Source organism: Eumetopias jubatus, unplaced genomic scaffold, assembly GCF_037043125.1.
Source record: "Eumetopias jubatus isolate StellerSeaLion01/CBP00866 unplaced genomic scaffold, mEumJub1_p1.0 scaffold_5, whole genome shotgun sequence".
Taxonomy (NCBI): domain Eukaryota; kingdom Metazoa; phylum Chordata; class Mammalia; order Carnivora; family Otariidae; genus Eumetopias; species Eumetopias jubatus.
In genome coordinates, this window is record NW_028274811.1 from 119,846,893 (window position 1) to 119,863,464 (window position 16,572).

Genomic DNA, 16,572 nt, shown 5'->3' on the forward strand with positions numbered 1-16,572 from the left:
TGTTATATGCAACCAATGAATTGTTGAACACTGCATCAAAAACTAATGATGTTTAATACGCTGGCTAATTGAACATAATAAAAAAAGAAAGAAAAAAAGAATAAAATGTAAAATAGCATACAGTATGATACGTAAATACACAGATATGCAGTAAAGAAAGAAACAGAATAGAAAGAAATAAACCAAAATCTTAAGTGCTTATCTCCAGATGGAGGGAGTCAGATTTTTTTAATCTTGATATTTAATTTTCCTAATTATCAACACTTGGGGACTTTAAAAGCAGTCTTGGAGATTAGAATGAAACACTCTGATATTTCTACTGAAGAAAAATAAGAACTGACATAGTTGTTTTTTACTGCAAATAAAGTAACAAACATATCCTTATTTTCAGAACACCATTTCCTTTTTGTTCAAACACCTGTTTCTTACCACACACATGATGTAGGACAAGATAGCGCCAGAGGAGCCTATGAGTGCCCCCACAATGGTCAGCAGGTTGTTGTTCAGCAGGAAGCCCTCCGCACACAGGGCCCAGCCTGAGTAGCTGTTCAGCACAGTGATGACGACGGGCATGTCCGCACCCCCGATAGCAGCTGTCAAAGTCACACCCTAGGATGAAATCCAACATGGAAATCAAAATTAATAAAATAAAAATAAAACCTCTGACACTGGACATCTTGGTTCTTAATCATTCTGGTTTTCCAATTAATATATTTATCTTGAAGTTCCACGGGGTAATGACCAAGTGCCTCCCATCTGATCAATTCTCCCACAGATATAACACGTTTAAACACTGAACCACCCCCTTCCCCGAAATATCCCTAAATCCCTCACAGGCAGTGATGAAAAGCAGGCAGAAACTAGAGAGGGGTCTGCACTTGAAAAAAAGTAACAGCACTGAGTGAATTTCCCAGTTTTTATGGCGTTAATGTAAGGGTAGGCCCCTGGTAGTGCCAAGAGAAACAGCTAAATCTGAAATATAAGCCCATAGTCTTGCTAGTTTCAAGGTCCTAGGATAGGATTTAGGGTGACTACAGCAGCTGCAAAGTGAGAAGGGAAACTACAGAGGAGCAGGCTAAAGAGAGGGAGCCCCAAATTCTATGTATGAACTCTGCCCAAAACTCTGGCTCTTTATGCATGTGGGCAGACTCCAAGCAAACCTATTAAGGATAAAATAATAACAGATTTCAGCTGCTCCCACCATAAGGGAGCCAGATTTGAAATCTGATGCAGCCAAGTTAGCTGCCTACAAAAATAAATAAAAAATAATGATCAATACTCCTTGGAGGAATACAACAGAATCCAAAGTCTCTCTAGTGCAACCCCAAATCACTAAACACAGGAAAGGGAAAAGAACGATGGGGAGAAAGATTTTTGCTTTTTATTCCACAAACACCTATGTATTTTGAGTTTAAGATGTGAATGTATTCATGTACTACCTAATGAAGTCAAAAGCAATTAAAATAGTCCACAAAATATTTTATTTTAGTCATTCTCATATAAGCATAAAGTACCTCTTAAATATCAAATTCACCTCTTCTCAAAAATAGTAATTCTTAAAGTTTTGCATTTCTGTGCTGTTGGTTTTATTTTGAGACATTCAGCTTTACTGGATAAAAAAAAATATCAAAACCGTTTTTCTTTTCTTTAAAATAAAACAAAAGCCAGTGCTATATATATAAGCCAGAAAAAAAATGGACTGTCAGTAGTTATAAAAAGAATTTTAAGTTAATTTTCAGACTTTTCTTTTCTTTTCTTTTTTTAAGCAGCCTCCATGCCCAGTGTGGAGCCTAACACTGGGCTTGAACTCACAACCCTGAGATCAAGACCTGACCTGAGATCAAGAGTCAGACACTTAACTGTCTGAGCCACCCAGGAGCCCCTACTTTTCAGACTTCTACAGTTTCTCTGGCAAAATCAGTCCTCTTAGGATTACATAAAAATAAGTATCATTTTAGGGCCCCTGGTTGGCTCAGTCGTTAAGCGTCTGATTTCGGCTCAGGTCATGGTCCCAGGGTCCTGGGATCGAGCCCCGCATCAGGCTCCCTGCTCAGCGGGAAGCCTGCTTCTCCCTCTCCTACTCCCCCTGCTTGTGTTCCCTCTCTCGCTGTCTCTCTCTGTCAAATAAATAAAATAAAAATAAAAAAATAAGTATCATTTTTAACACTGTAAATCTTCAATCAAGCAGCCAGTATGTATTTGATAAGCAATTACTGTATGTCTAATTTTGTGCTAAGCACTACAAATTATTTTAAAAACCTAAAACAAACCAATGTCTACAATGTAGACTCCAGACTAGACAAACATGAAGGAACTGGTGAATAATAGCTGTTTTGCAAAAGCATCCTACACTGATATAATAAAATGCTATATTGTAGCATATAGACACCCAGATAATACTGTATGTATCAATATAATAAATGCAAAAATCAGAGAGGGAGAAGAGGACCATACCTATCATGAAAGACTTCCCTGAACTCCCCCACTGAACACACAGGGTTTATTAACTGCATCTCATTTTATATAATTCTTTAATTTGGTATCATAACTTCCATTAAATGAGAGCGCAACTAATGGGCAGGGAGTATCTGACCCTTATTGCATAAAACCCAAAGCACCATTTTGTGGGCCTTGTCACAATAAGTAGGCACCTAATGAACAGAACTGAAACACTTGGCTTTTTAAAATTCCCATTCACCAACACATTGATCCAGGGAAAAGACCCCAGAGCAATAAAGATGTCACCCGACAACTTTGAAAGGAACCATTCAGTGGAGAGAAAGAGTGGTTTTCTTCTTACACTTTTTTGTATTTTCCAGATTCTAAAAAGAAGAACATGTAACATCATTCTAAAACGTGTTTATTCCATCAAGGGTCTTGAAGAGCTAGAAATAGGTTAGACTGCAATCTAATAAAATATGCCAGTTCCTCATTGAGGACATGCTTTCCACCCCAACTTCTTACCATGACAGCAGAGAGAGCCGACACAGAGCCCAGACAGGTAATGCCCATGGTAAAGCTAGGGTCCATCATGAATGGGATTATTCCACCCACACTAGCAGCCAGCAGGCCTGCATTAAGTAAGTGCCTCCCAGGAAGCAGGAGAGGGGCAGATTTCAAGATACCTAGGACCAAGTGCAAGTCAGTCAGAAGCTAGTACATGTCATGAAAAACCCCCTCACACACTCTCTCTCTCTCACACACACACACACACACACACACACACACACACACACTCTTAAGTGCATGTCATTTAATCCTAAACTACCAAAATTAAATATCAGAATTCTAAAAAATGGTCCTGAAACATAAAAGCAAATTAGGGCTCTTACACGTAACAAATGTTAACAGAAGTAGGAAAAGTATGGCTCAACTTAACTGTTCTTTACTTTGATCACACAACAATTTCTTTACTCTTTGTCCTAGCATCTTAAAAAGTTACATTTTTCCCGTATGACCAACACAGAAGTTGTTAAGTGTGGTTTCATTTATTTAAAACTTCAAAACAGAGTCCTAGCACATTAGCATTTCTGATTCTATCAACTGAGCCCAAGGGAGCAGAGCCCCAGTTTGCTAGTTGTTTTTGAAACAAAGCATGAGACAAGAGCATTGGAGGCTTGAAGTTCTTTTGTGATTTTTAAGTTTCATGGAAGTTCTCTATTTAATTTTATGGCTTGATTACTCAGAGGAAAAGACCAGATTTTTATATCACAAGCTAGTTTCTCTACAGACTCACTTATTCATGAAAACACTGAAAACAAACTCTGTGAGGTTTGGGGGTTCTTTCTCCCACTTCCAGTCTCAGCCATAAGAAGTAGCAAAAGATGGTAAGCCAGAGCCGAAAAATGTGTATGTGTTCAAAATAAGTATGTATGGTGATCACACAAACTTATTCAACAAGCTTCTCTCTATTCTGGAAAATGTATAAAGTTCATTTCTGTGAACAGGCATCCCTAACTAAGGATTAGGAAGATGTAGTTTTGTTCACATGTATTATCAATTGTCAACTAGTCCTGCTACCCCAATTTCTGTGCACTAGCCGTCTGCAGAAGAAATCGCTTCAAAGCTTTGTGAGCTCTGTAATCAATGAAGGGAAGCAATCTCGATGTGGAGGAAGGGTCTTTTAGATATCTCTCAGCGCTATATAAATTCTTCACCTAACAGGTTCTACCATGAAGCCATTTTCTGAAACTGACACAGACCCTCAAGCCCCGTAAACAGTAGCTATTGACCCCTCTGTGATGTGGCATCACTTACCCTGCAGCTTTCCGTAGGCAACAAGAGAGCCACTAAACGTGACACCACCGATGTAAGTACCGAGGTAGGCCACGATCTTGGTGAGATTTGCAGCTGCATCCATGGCAAAATGTGGATATTCTACAATGTACTCAGCTATGCAAGTAAGCACAGCTGCCAAGCCCACTAAGCTGTGGAATGCAGCAACTAATTGAGGTAAATCAGAAATCTGGATGCGTTTGGCAATTGTCAATCCTGTTGGGAAACGAAAGTCAAAGAGAAATTAAAACTCAATAGACCTTTGAGAGGCAACTACAATAAAGCCAACACCTGAGTATTATTCAGCCATAAAAAAGATGGAAATCTTGCCATTTGTGAAAATATTGATGAACCTTGAGGGTATTATGCTAGGGGAAATAAGTCAGTCAGAGAAAGACAAATACCATATGATCTCACTTATATATGAAATCTGAAAAAAAAAAAACGACAACAAAAAAACCGGGGCACCTGGGTGACTCAGTCAGTTAGGCGTCCAACTCTTGGTTTCAGCTCAGGTCATGATCTCAGGGTCATGGGATTGAGCCCTGCATCAGGCTCTGCACTCAGCGGGGAGTCTGCTTGTCCCTCTCCCTCTGCTCACTTGCTCTCTCTCACTTTCTCTCATATAAATAAATAAAATCTTAAAAAAAAAAAAAGTTCATAGATACTGTGAACAGATTGGTGGTTGCTAGAGAAACGGGATGGGAGGTGGGCAAAATAGGTGAAGCTTCCAGTTATAAAAGAAGTCATAGGGATATAATGTACAGCATGCTGACTATAATTAATAAATCTGTATCACATATTTGAAAGCTGCTAAGAGAGTAGATCTTAAAAGTTCTCATCACAAGAAAGAAAATTCTGCAACTATGTATGGTGACAGATGTTTACTAGACTTATTGTGATCATTTTGCTATAAATACAGATACAGAATCATTATTTTACACATCTGAAACTAATATATTATGTCAATTATACCTCAATTTTATTTATTTTTAGAAAGAACACATGCATACAGGAAGGGGCAGACGGAGAGAGAGAATCCCAAGCAGGCTCCGTGCTGAGCGTGGAGCCTGACACAGGACTCGATCTCACCACCCTGAGATCATGACCTAAGCTGAAATCAACAGTCAGACGCTTAACTGACTGAGCCACCCAGGCGCCCCAACTATACTTCAATTTTTTAAAAAAAGACCACATTTAAGGATTTCCATCCTTTATCCCTAATAAGTATTTATCTGCTTCCTAATATGGGCTAAATATTCTCTTACAAGGACTATACAGAAGGTAAGGACACTGGCTATGTATACCCTTTCAAAATAGCAGGTTTTCTCAACACACCTAATGAAGATCCAGCTCCAAAAACCCAAACACACAACACTAACACATGCCTCTTCCATCACAACCTGCAAACACTCCCCTAACACTTCTTCAGATTACTTGAGGCTCCAACCAAACCCTTAAATTCTCCCCACTGCATGAATAACCCAAGCTCTCTTCTCCACAAGCCAAAACTTGCTCCTGAGCACGGGAGAAAACAGCTGAAATATGAAGGCCTATGTTTTCAGGTGGGTGAGTGGGAGCCGTGTCCAAAGGTAAAGAAATGCAAATACCTGGGTAGTCAATGTCCAAATAAGGAGACTCTTATTTGGACATTGTATGTATGGCTCTAGGTAGGTGATAGAGAAGGGGTGCACCTCAGAACATTTGCTAAGATCTTGTCTAGAGGTTTTCCTGCCATGAACCTACAGCACATTTTCCTTCGTTCCTTTCCAGGGACTATCAAGAAAGGACACAAAACTTTCCTGGGGAAGTATAAAAGGAGTCCTAAAGCTATTGTTATACCAGTAAATATATAACCACCAGCTCCTCAGGATAAAAACATGTGCATATATAAATATGTCCAAGAATTTTTAATGATATAAGGTAGCACATAATTTTCAAATAATAAAATATATGGTACTCTTTATTGTAAACCCCATATTGCCAATTGACTTTCACAGAATGTACTTGTTGACTTTTGCCAAACTCTTGTATCTGTCACCAACCTAGTGTTTGCAACTGATGAAATGAGTGTAGTTCCCACGGGAATGTTGGCTGACATTTTTGTTTGCACTGACAAAAGTGAAACGAGGTATATGTGAGAACCTCACTCATTGTCAACAATGTGAGCAACAGCTTGACTCTGATAATAGTTTTCAAATACTGGAAGAATATTTGCTCAATTTTTGTGATATTCACAATGTAATGGCTACAGAAACAGCACACTTTTAAGTTTAAGCTGGATTATTAATATTTTCTCCATCACTTTCTTAGGTCTGGACAATCAACGAAATAATAAATGAAATCCAGATTTGTAGCATTTGTTGATTTCCATGGTGTAAATGCAACCACCATGGTCAATTTCAAGCTACCAATGCATGTCATTAAAGATGGAGTTGGGAAGAGATGGACAAAAGCCTACCTTTACACAGTATTTCTAAAACCAGATATAATATGGGTAATCTCAGGAGCATAGAAAATAAAATCTAACAAATTAATTAGAAAGTTATGAATAATGTAATTAACTTTGTGTCTAATATATTTATTTTGGTGAAGAATCATAGTTGGTATAATTCTCATTAAAATACAAACATTTTAAAACATTTAACATTGAGTAAGTAGGTCAACTATGTCCAAAGAGTGCGCTAAAAAAATGGGTATGTGTTCCCATAAAGGCAGATTTCCACCAAGTGCTTACCAATGGTACCGCCCAAAGCCATTGCTCCAGACATCTGAGCTAACAATTCTGGGGATGGTTTTAGGCCTCCGAGGGTGGCTGCCAGGCCTCCAGCCACCCCAATCATGCCCAATGCATTGCCAAGACGAGCTGTTCCCTGGGTGGAAAGGCCGGCCAGGGCACCAACACAGCACAGACCTGAGCCCAGATACATGATCTTTTTAAACGAAAGGGAAGAGAAGAGAGAGAGAGAGAGAGAGAGACTATCAAAACTTCCAGTCTATTAGCATAGGGAGGACTTCTCTTGAGGAAACATGATTTCCTAAGAACAATTTTAAATTCAGACAATAGAGGGACCAGTCGGACTTCTTCTTTGAATATTTCAATATATTTTCCTATCCATCAGGCATATTAATAAATTAAATACCTTAGATTGTACTTGCAATTATACCATTTATGTAAATTGGTTTCTTTTTGGATTTGATAGCATGCACAAATGCATATAAAAGTACCTAAATTTAAACAGAGTTATGATGGGACCTGACCAAACACTATAAAGGAGCCAACCCCTGATGCTGTAAATGCCAGGGACCATACATACATTTTACTCAAGTCAGCCCCATGAGATTCACAGAAGTTGAAGGAATCATCATCCTCATTTTGCAAAAAGAGAAAACCAAAGCTTGAAAAGTTTACATAATTCTTCCAAGGTCACATGATCAGAAAATAGCAAATCTGGGATTCAGACATGGGTTTCTCTGACATACCACTCCAACTCCTCTCAAAAAAGATTTTGTTCACTCAACAAGTAAGAAATGTTGTAAACAGCAGAAACCAAGGGACACATGATTTTTCTGTTGTCAGGTGCAATCTTGTGGTAGGCATCGAAAAGTGATAAAAAATACTGAGTTCAGAACAAAGTTAAGTCTCTATTATAATCATATTGAGAGATGGAACTTTCGAAGTTCAACTTGATTATTTCTGTTTTTTTATAACCATTCATTTTTACACTGTCTTTTTTAGATGAATTGAGATAACATCTCCTGGTTACAAGAGATGATGCACTGAATCTGTGGAAGAAAGTAAATAGGAAAAGAACTAATAGTATTTAACAGAAAAATTTCAGATTCTGTTACTGATTATTTCACTGTATTCCTACAACAATCCATCCAAGTATAAAACAACCTTTTGACACTTTTTACAAGTAGAAAACCTGAGGGACAAACAGGTAAACCCATGTTAGCACATTCAGGTAGCAGGCAAATCTGTTTCTAGAATCCAGGGTCGTGAACCTTAGGGGATAGGAATGCTCTATTTGACCAAGATGTTTCTAGAGTTATTATTGTATTTGCTTGGTAGAGCCTGAATTGTGGTAATGATAATGTTAAATCTAGTTGGAAAGAAAACACGGTGGCAAAAATAAAAATTCTCCAAATAGTCTCTTACTTGTTCAATGTTATAACCACTGTAGAGGGCAGCTAAATATCCTCCAACGAAGGTTCCAGCAGGGAGCAGATACACATAATTGTATTCTGGGGGATCTGTGGGACGCTTGAACATGTCCAGCATTCTCTGGGTCACCAGAAAGCCGCCTGACCAAAGTAAATATGAAACAGAAAGAGGTATTTTGAGCAACATGATTTTTAAACTGGTACAATTTTTCTATTTTAAGCACATCTTTATCTCCTAGGGATAAATATATTAAGTAACATTTTAGAACCTCAAAATTAAAACTTATTCTATCACTCAAGCCAGTTTCATTGAAGGTGGGGAACCCTATATTCAGGAAGAAGACTTGCAATCAGAGTACAGAACCAACTATTTCTGCCTGACTACAAGTAAATAGGCATTCAAACAGCTTGGGAATGCAAAAGATCAAAGGCTAGTGTTTTTTTCAAATAGGTTACTCTGTTTGTTAAACCTATAATAACTGATAAAAGAAAAAAATGCCACATCAACAGGCACCGGATTTCTTGGACATATTAACTAATTTTTAGCTACAAAATAGCATCAAATGAGCTACACAAGTGATGTGCTAGGCTTTCCGTTTTCAGAAACACAGGCTAGGATAAGGCAAAGGCTAAAGTTTTTATCTAGAAGTATACTCATTTACAGATGTTATGGTGATAGCTACAAGTCGACGTAATTCAAAACTATGCATTCAATAACTTTCCAGTTAACTTGTAGCAAGACAATCATTTGCTTGTTTATTTTGGGGCACTGAGGAAGGGGGTGTTCTATCAAATAGTTTCTAAAAATTACAAATGAGCAAAATAAGTTTTCTTCATAGAGAGCATTTATGGTCTGACTGAAACAATTTTTAAAGGCACAGTTAAATTCTTAAAATCCAAATGTCTAAAAAAGTCCAAATGTCTATTCTATAATGAATATATTTGCTTCTCATGTCTCCATTAAAAATAGCACTCTAGGGGCACCTGGGGCTCAGTCATTAAGCGTCTGCCTTCAGCTCGGGTCATGATCCCAAGGTCCTGGGATCGAGCCCCACATTGGGCTCCCTGCTCAGCAGGAAGCCTGCTTCTCCCTCTCCCACTCCCCCTGCTTGTGTTCCCTCTCTCACTGTGTCTCTCTGTCAAATAAATAAAAAATAAAATCTTTTAAAAAAAATAGCACTCTAGGGGCGCCTGGGTGGCTCAGTCATTAAGCGTTTGCCTTCGGCTCAGGTCATGATCCCACGGTCCTGGGATCGAGCCTCACATCGGGCTCCTTGCTCAGCGGGAAGCCTGCTTCTCCCTCTCCCACTCCCCCTGCTTGTGTTCCCTCTCTTGCTATGTATCTCTCTGTCAAATAAATAAATAAAATCTTAAAAAAAAAAAAATAGCACTCTAGGGGGGCGCCTGGCTGGCTCAGTCAGAAAAGTATGCGACTCTTGATCTCGGGGTCGTGAGTTCAAGCCCCACGCTAGGTGTAGAGCTTGCTGAAATTTTTTTTTTTTTTAAATAGCACTCTGGGTTCTCTCACCACCACTGCCATCATACCTGCAATGTTGACTGAGGAAATAAACGTAGCAAGAGCGGCAAGGCCCTGAGAAGTTGTGGAAGGATACAAATGTCCTCCCATCAGTGCCAACCCACCAACTGCAGTCAACCCTAGGAAGAAAGAAGCAAGATGGTGAATGGTTACAGAGACAAGGCCAAATGAAGTATCACAGCTGTAGGATCTCACATGGACAGACACAACGGAGAAAGTCCTCACGCACCATTGTCACTGAAGTACTCTTGTGGGCAAACAGTCAACAAAACTTTTTCTCCTTCTGCATAAAAATTTGGCCTCCCTTTAACTTTCTAGCTCTGTTCCCCTGATAAAGATCTAAATTGATAATGTTATTGGATAAGAGGTAAAAAGGGACCGCAGGTGGATAAACTGCTTCTGAACTGGAAGAAACTATGCATGAACTAGAAATATATGATGGCGAAGCCATGACGTTGACCTTTCCGGAGTATGGTGCCCCTTGGAATTAGCCATGTTCCCGGCAGAGCCCCTAGCAGCTGTGCCTAGAGCCCTGCAGCACGAGGCTTCCAAGCCAGGGCTGGCCCCACACCTTCCCAGGTGGGTCTCACTCCTCAGATCTGAGCATCACTGGGGGCCAAAGAGAAGAGCTCTTGGACACCACAGGGACCACTGTGAAGACTCGCACCACCAGTCTGATGTTCGGCTGATGCTCGGGGGATGCTCGGCTACCCTGGCTGGCCAGCTGGTCACTCAAAGGCTTCAGAGTGAATCTGATGACAGGTATGGTCTACTTACCACAGACTTGCTAGGCTGGGGATATTTAGGTGAATCTAAGAGCCCCTAAAGGATGCTACAATTACGATTCTGTGATATCAGAGGAATACTTTCTTTAAAGGAAATTACAATCAAAAGGAAGAACAATGGCCCTGCCCTGCTTGAAATGGGAGCAGCCCCAAGGCCTGACAAGCTTGCTGGGCCCCTCACTTCTAGACCCACCCTCACCCCCTCGGGGAGCCCAAACCACCACAACCACCACCTCAAGAGGCCAAGCCATATAATTTGTAAACAAAGACTTTGGAAACCTCATTGAAAGCAGTTGCAGAGTTGAATAAGCCCATGAAAACCTAAAATGAGGGGAAACAAGAGAGGAGCAAACCTGAGATTGCATTAGTCACAGACATCAGTGGTGAGTGGAGAGCAGGGGTCACTCCCCAGACGGTGTGGTAGCCCACAATGCCGGCCAAGCCAAAAGTGGTCACCATCTGGGAAAAGGCTAAATTGGGCGCCACAATGCCCAAACCCAGCATCCCAGTGAGACCTACAGAAAGAGAAGAGTATGAGCTGACCTCCAATTATCTCAACATTAAAAGCATGCACACCCACACACAAACATGTGCAACAGTCAATGCTTTTAAATTCTACACCCGATAATGAGTCTGCCAATAATGAGATTTTTTACATATTTCGTGATGGGGGCCAGGGGAGGTTAAAGGTATTATGAACAAAACTTAACTTCCTGACCACCACCTCCCAAAATAAAATAAGCTGTAAAGATCTAGTAAAATTTATGAGTCACCTTAATAACAATTTCCCCATTGTCCTCTTTCCTGTTTTGACTTTCACTGATGATGCCACACGTGTTTATACAAGTGCTTTTGTTCCAGAATTACAGACCTCCACAGGATCTACCAAAGCATTTTCTACTTGGGCAAGACACGACCTTTACAAGACAGGACTTTTTTGAAGCCAATTTCATGTCACTCAGCTTTGGCTGAGGAAGAGGGATTTTAAGAGTAGGAAGGATTTCATTCACTCCAGCACCTCCCCAAAACATATGGCCTCCACCTCCCACCCCCCCACCCCCCGGGACAGAGGTTTTGCAATTGCTCCTGAAGCTGGACTGGACTGCTGGCCAGGGCAGTCAGCTCCAGCCTCAACACCAAGTCAGCAAACAGGATTTTACAAAGAAAAGGAAAAAAAAATACAAATTAAATTAAGAATGTGCAGAATACAAACAGTCAGCTCTGAACATACATCTTTAATTATTGCCTTCCCTAATAGCAAACATGTGGATGGCTGTTCTGCAACAGAAGGAAGGGTTACCTAGTGGTCAGTAAAAACAGAATGCGAATGGGGGACCAGGGAGCTGGAATTCAACTTTCTTGAGTAAGGTACTTTTTTTTCCCCGTGATATGAAGTATTTCTTTATAAGTGGCACAGCTAGAACATCTAGGAATTGACATTAATTTTACTTTAGATCATGTAATAAGACTTCAGTTTTAATTTATATTTCCCTACGCACATATAAAATGCCCAGGGTTCCAATACATGGCCTGTTAACCATCTGGAGGGAGAGTAGACAGAATATTGTTTTGTGTTCTAGTTAAACATCAGAGAAGCTGTATAGAGTTGTGGTTAAGAATATGTTTTCATAAGCCAGATTGCCTCCTTCAAACTGTGGGTCTACTGCTTGCTAGCTGTGTGATTTCAGGCAAGCTACTTAACTTCTCTGTGCTATAGTATCATCATCTGTAAAATTATTAACCCTCTCTGTCCTCAGCTGGAGAAAGAAAATAATAATATGCCCACCTCACTGAGGTCTTGTAAAGAGTAAATAGGTTAAGGCATATGAAGTGTTTAGTGCAATGCCTAGCATTCATTAAATGACCACGTTAATCAAGCAGCACTAATTATAATCTGGAGTCCATTCTTTTGTTGGGCATCTAAGATAGAAATCACCTATCTAAAGGTTTTTTTTATCAACTCTTTAGTAAACTAATGTCTTTTCTATAGTATATTTCACAATGTCAACTATGCTATTTCTATACTGTTTGTAACAAAGGAAAGAGAAAGGCAGAGAAAAAAGAAAGGGAAAAAAAAGCAAATCATATTCTTTGGAGAATGCTATTCAAATGGATTTCTAACACACACATAAAAGAAAAATGCTTGTTTTTATTATAAAGGAGGAAGTTTAAGGTAAAGAAAAACAAATAGGAGGCCATTCTTTTATTCCCTAAAATATGCTAATGCCCTATCTATTAAAATGCAATAAACCTTCACTTAACAAATGAGAGAGAAACCTAGAAAAATAAACCATCATACATGCCGCACTGTATTTCCTCACAAATCGCAAAGAGAAATGGAAATTTACAATCCTTCCAAGAATCCTCTCCAGGTACAATATAATAATCTGGTTTCTTTTTTTTTTTTTTAACAAGTAAGTGCAAGTAGGGACACTGCCCCATTTATTCACCATGTTCACAACTAGAGGCTTTCAGTCATTTTGCTGAGACTCGCTCTTTATTCAAGGAGAGTTACATATTTCTCTTTCAAACATCTGGGCTCGCATGGGAATTTGGAGAATGCTGAGGCTACAAGAATTGTGTGCCTGGTGCTGGTCCTTAATTCTTTATAGTTTGCTTTTGTTTTGTTTTTGCTTTGGCTCCAAGTAGATCTAAATATTTTTAATTCATTCGATGAGAGAGAAACCAATTTAAAACCAAATGTCCCTATTTCAGACTCTTAACAATTCATAACCAGAATGAATATTTACCACTATTTTACAGTGATTGCTTAATGTTTTCATAAAGGCGAACTAAAAAGCAAAGAATTTGTGTTAAACTGTAAAGAAATGAAAACTTAAAAATTGAATTTTTTTTACTAGGTGAAGAACTTAGGATGTTAGACAAACGGTCAAGGGCCATACCTGTCTCCTACTGTTTATTCTTCAACACAAATATGTGGTTCCCCAGTCTTACCCAACGTGCAGATGATCACAACTGATGTTTTATAACTCGTAAAGATAAATAAATAACCATATTTACAGGCACTTAACACCAACACAATCTGACACAGATCACTACTCGATATACTTGATGTAAGCCAAAACTCTTAACAGCTATATTTTAGATGTTTTCTATGAAAGAAAAGCACTAACAGCCCGTCTATGCTTTCACACACATTCATGCCAGTATCCAGCAAGCACCTGGATCTCTGGGGTCAGCCATCAGTGCAGTCTCCAAGGCCGCGGAGGTGAGGCTAGTAACACATTTACAAAAACTTGCTTCTAACAGGCCCACTTCCTCATGGAATCCAAAGGAGGACAACAGGATCTCATTCACTAATTTTGACAATTATATGCATTTCTTACAAAATCCAAACAATCAGGACTCAACCCTCATGAATGGGGTCCTCACCTGCTGTATATGCAGAAGCCGTAGTCATTGTCTTCCTGAAGGGGGTGATGGTAGCTGCTTTCTCAGCTTCCAGCTCAGCCACTGTCTTCGGTTTTACTGGGGCACCTTGAGGAATATTTTTCGGGGTGGGAGCAGGGAAAATTACGTCACCATCCTAATAGAAATTAGAAAAATAGAAATTTTTTTAACAGTCAATCCAGCATTTCAAAAACACAGAAGACAGTGACTCTCCTGGGGGGGAGGGACTGTTCTTTTAAATATAATTTTTTAAAAGATTTATTTTTTTTTAAGATTTTATTTATTTATTTGACAGAGAGAGAGAGAGAGAGAGACAGTGAGAGAGGGAACACAAGCAGGGAGAGTGAGAGAGGGAGAAGCAGGCTTCCCGAGGAGCAGGGAGTCCGATGCGGGGCTCAATCCCAAGACCCCGGGATCATGACCTGAGCCGAAGGCAGACACTTAATGACTGAGCCACCCAGGCGCCCCTACAAGATTTATTTTTAAGCAATCGCTACACCCAATGTGTAGCTTGAACTTATAACCCCGAGATCAAGCATGGCATGCTCTATTGACTGAGCCAGCCAGGAGCCCCTTATATATAATCTTAAATAAATTCATGTCATTTATAACTTATTTTATATAAATACATATGTGTATATAAATATAGAATGTTTGTTATGCATGGATACACAATTTCTATGTGCACAGAACATATATGGAAAAACATAGATCAATCCCCTAAAAGGAGATAGGTGGCAAGGGGAAAGTTTAATTTTTACTTTATTCAGTTCTAGTTTTTTGTTTTGTTTGCTTCTGTTTTTCAAAAGCAATGCATATTTCGGATGAGTTCATGTGTATATAAGCCTTTGTGATTTTTTCTTTAAATCGTTCTGCATTTATAAACACTTTTTATTGGTATAAACCCAACACATCAACCCTTTATTAGACTATATCTCCATTCCAAATTAGGATCCTTCCATAAACAGAAATCCTAAAACACATTTCTAATGAAAACTCAGAAAGGAACAGGTCTCTTTACTTACCTTCATCACTACAGTTCCTCTAATGACATGACCCATCGTACCAAAGTCAAAGTCATCTTTCACTTCAAAATAAAAATTATCTTTGTCAGGGCTGATGGCCTTCAGGAGCTTGGTGATGTTGTTGGAATATAAGGTGCTGGCCTGCGTGGCCATTCGGCTGGGAAGGTCTGTGTAGCCTATGTGAGTAACTCCCTACATGAACAAAAATGCAGTCAGAAAGGTCTAATTGTATCTGTTCACATTCCTTCTAGGACACTCCTCAGTCATCGTCAAGGCTAAGCTGTGAAATTACATACCTTTATAAATATATACATGTCTCACAAACAAATACAGATTTCAAAAAGAGCTTTCAATGTGCCTGTTTTTAATTTTAAAAATTTTCAGGACTCAGTTTCTCTGACTACCTTAAAGGAATAAACACTCCCTTACAAATCACTAAAGACATGGGAGATGGTTCGTAGATAGAAGAAGCTGTTTGGTATACCTTATGAACATAAAGTTCTCCCGGCTTAGTGGTTTCAAAGTTTCCGCCAGCCTCAGCAGCTAAATCCACAACAACTGAGCCTTCCTTCATTGACTCAATCATCTCTTTACTAAATAAAACTGGAGCTTTTTTACCTGATAAAATCAAAGAGAACAGTACAAATTATATTATATTTTTTACAACTTTATTTCCTAATTATTACAGTAGTCTTTGGACACTAAAAAATGTAACATCTGAAATATTAACTCTTTCAAGATACCCCGAAAGTCCATCACCAGGTGAAACTGGTCATCCTCCCAGGAAGAAACATGATAAGTATGAACTGCAAAGCCAATATGCAGAGGGATCTTGCCGTTCGTTTACTTAGCACTGCTCTTCCAAACTGGTTTACATCCAGGACCATTCATGAAGACATAAACATTTTGCCTGTTTCTTTTTGAATGCAAAATAGTAAGCTATTAAGAAAACTGTGCACCTGAATTGGACAACTCATAAAGATCACAAATGTCAAGGGAATAGTCAATAGTAATTTATGAATTACAAAATGGAATATTTCCAAACATCTTAACAAACTTCACCAGATTTTCCCACATATTATACTAAGCTACCTTCATTTATCACAGGATAACTTCAAGGAGAGAAAGGGAAATGCCACGAAATGAAAACAATAGGAAATCCCAGTTTGGGACTGGGAATCATGCATACACTTTTATTCCCCCCTCAACACTGTTTATTCTGCCTCTGATGAGTCAAGCCCTATACCTGGTGCCCAGAATATACTGGTAGATAAAGAGAAAAGATCCTGTTCTTATGGAACCCTCTAGTCATGAGATAGTTGAGATAGTTCCCATTTTAAATTCATTCACTAATTCTTACATAAGATAAAGC

At 39.1% G+C, this 16,572-nt stretch overlaps 1 protein-coding gene across 5 annotated transcripts in view; it reads right to left on the reverse strand.

The window, feature by feature from the left end:
* The window catches only part of NNT (nicotinamide nucleotide transhydrogenase), a 91,205-nt gene that overhangs the window by 30,858 nt on the left and 43,775 nt on the right, over positions 1–16,572 (reverse strand). For all 5 annotated transcript variants that reach the window (XR_003608237.2, XR_003608238.2, XM_028097952.2 and 2 more), the window contains exons 8-17: positions 15,685–15,818; positions 15,201–15,392; positions 14,158–14,311; positions 11,118–11,279; positions 9,988–10,098; positions 8,438–8,583; positions 7,013–7,208; positions 4,258–4,491; positions 2,965–3,125; positions 430–609 (exon numbers count right to left, since the gene is read on the reverse strand). Coding sequence is in view for 3 of the 5 variants with exons in the window: in XM_028097952.2 (XP_027953753.1) it covers positions 430–609; positions 2,965–3,125; positions 4,258–4,491; positions 7,013–7,208; positions 8,438–8,583; positions 9,988–10,098; positions 11,118–11,279; positions 14,158–14,311; positions 15,201–15,392; positions 15,685–15,818 (1,670 nt within the window). In the remaining 2 variants the exon portion in view is untranslated. The remainder of the gene's footprint in view (positions 1–429; positions 610–2,964; positions 3,126–4,257; positions 4,492–7,012; positions 7,209–8,437; positions 8,584–9,987; positions 10,099–11,117; positions 11,280–14,157; positions 14,312–15,200; positions 15,393–15,684; positions 15,819–16,572) is intronic.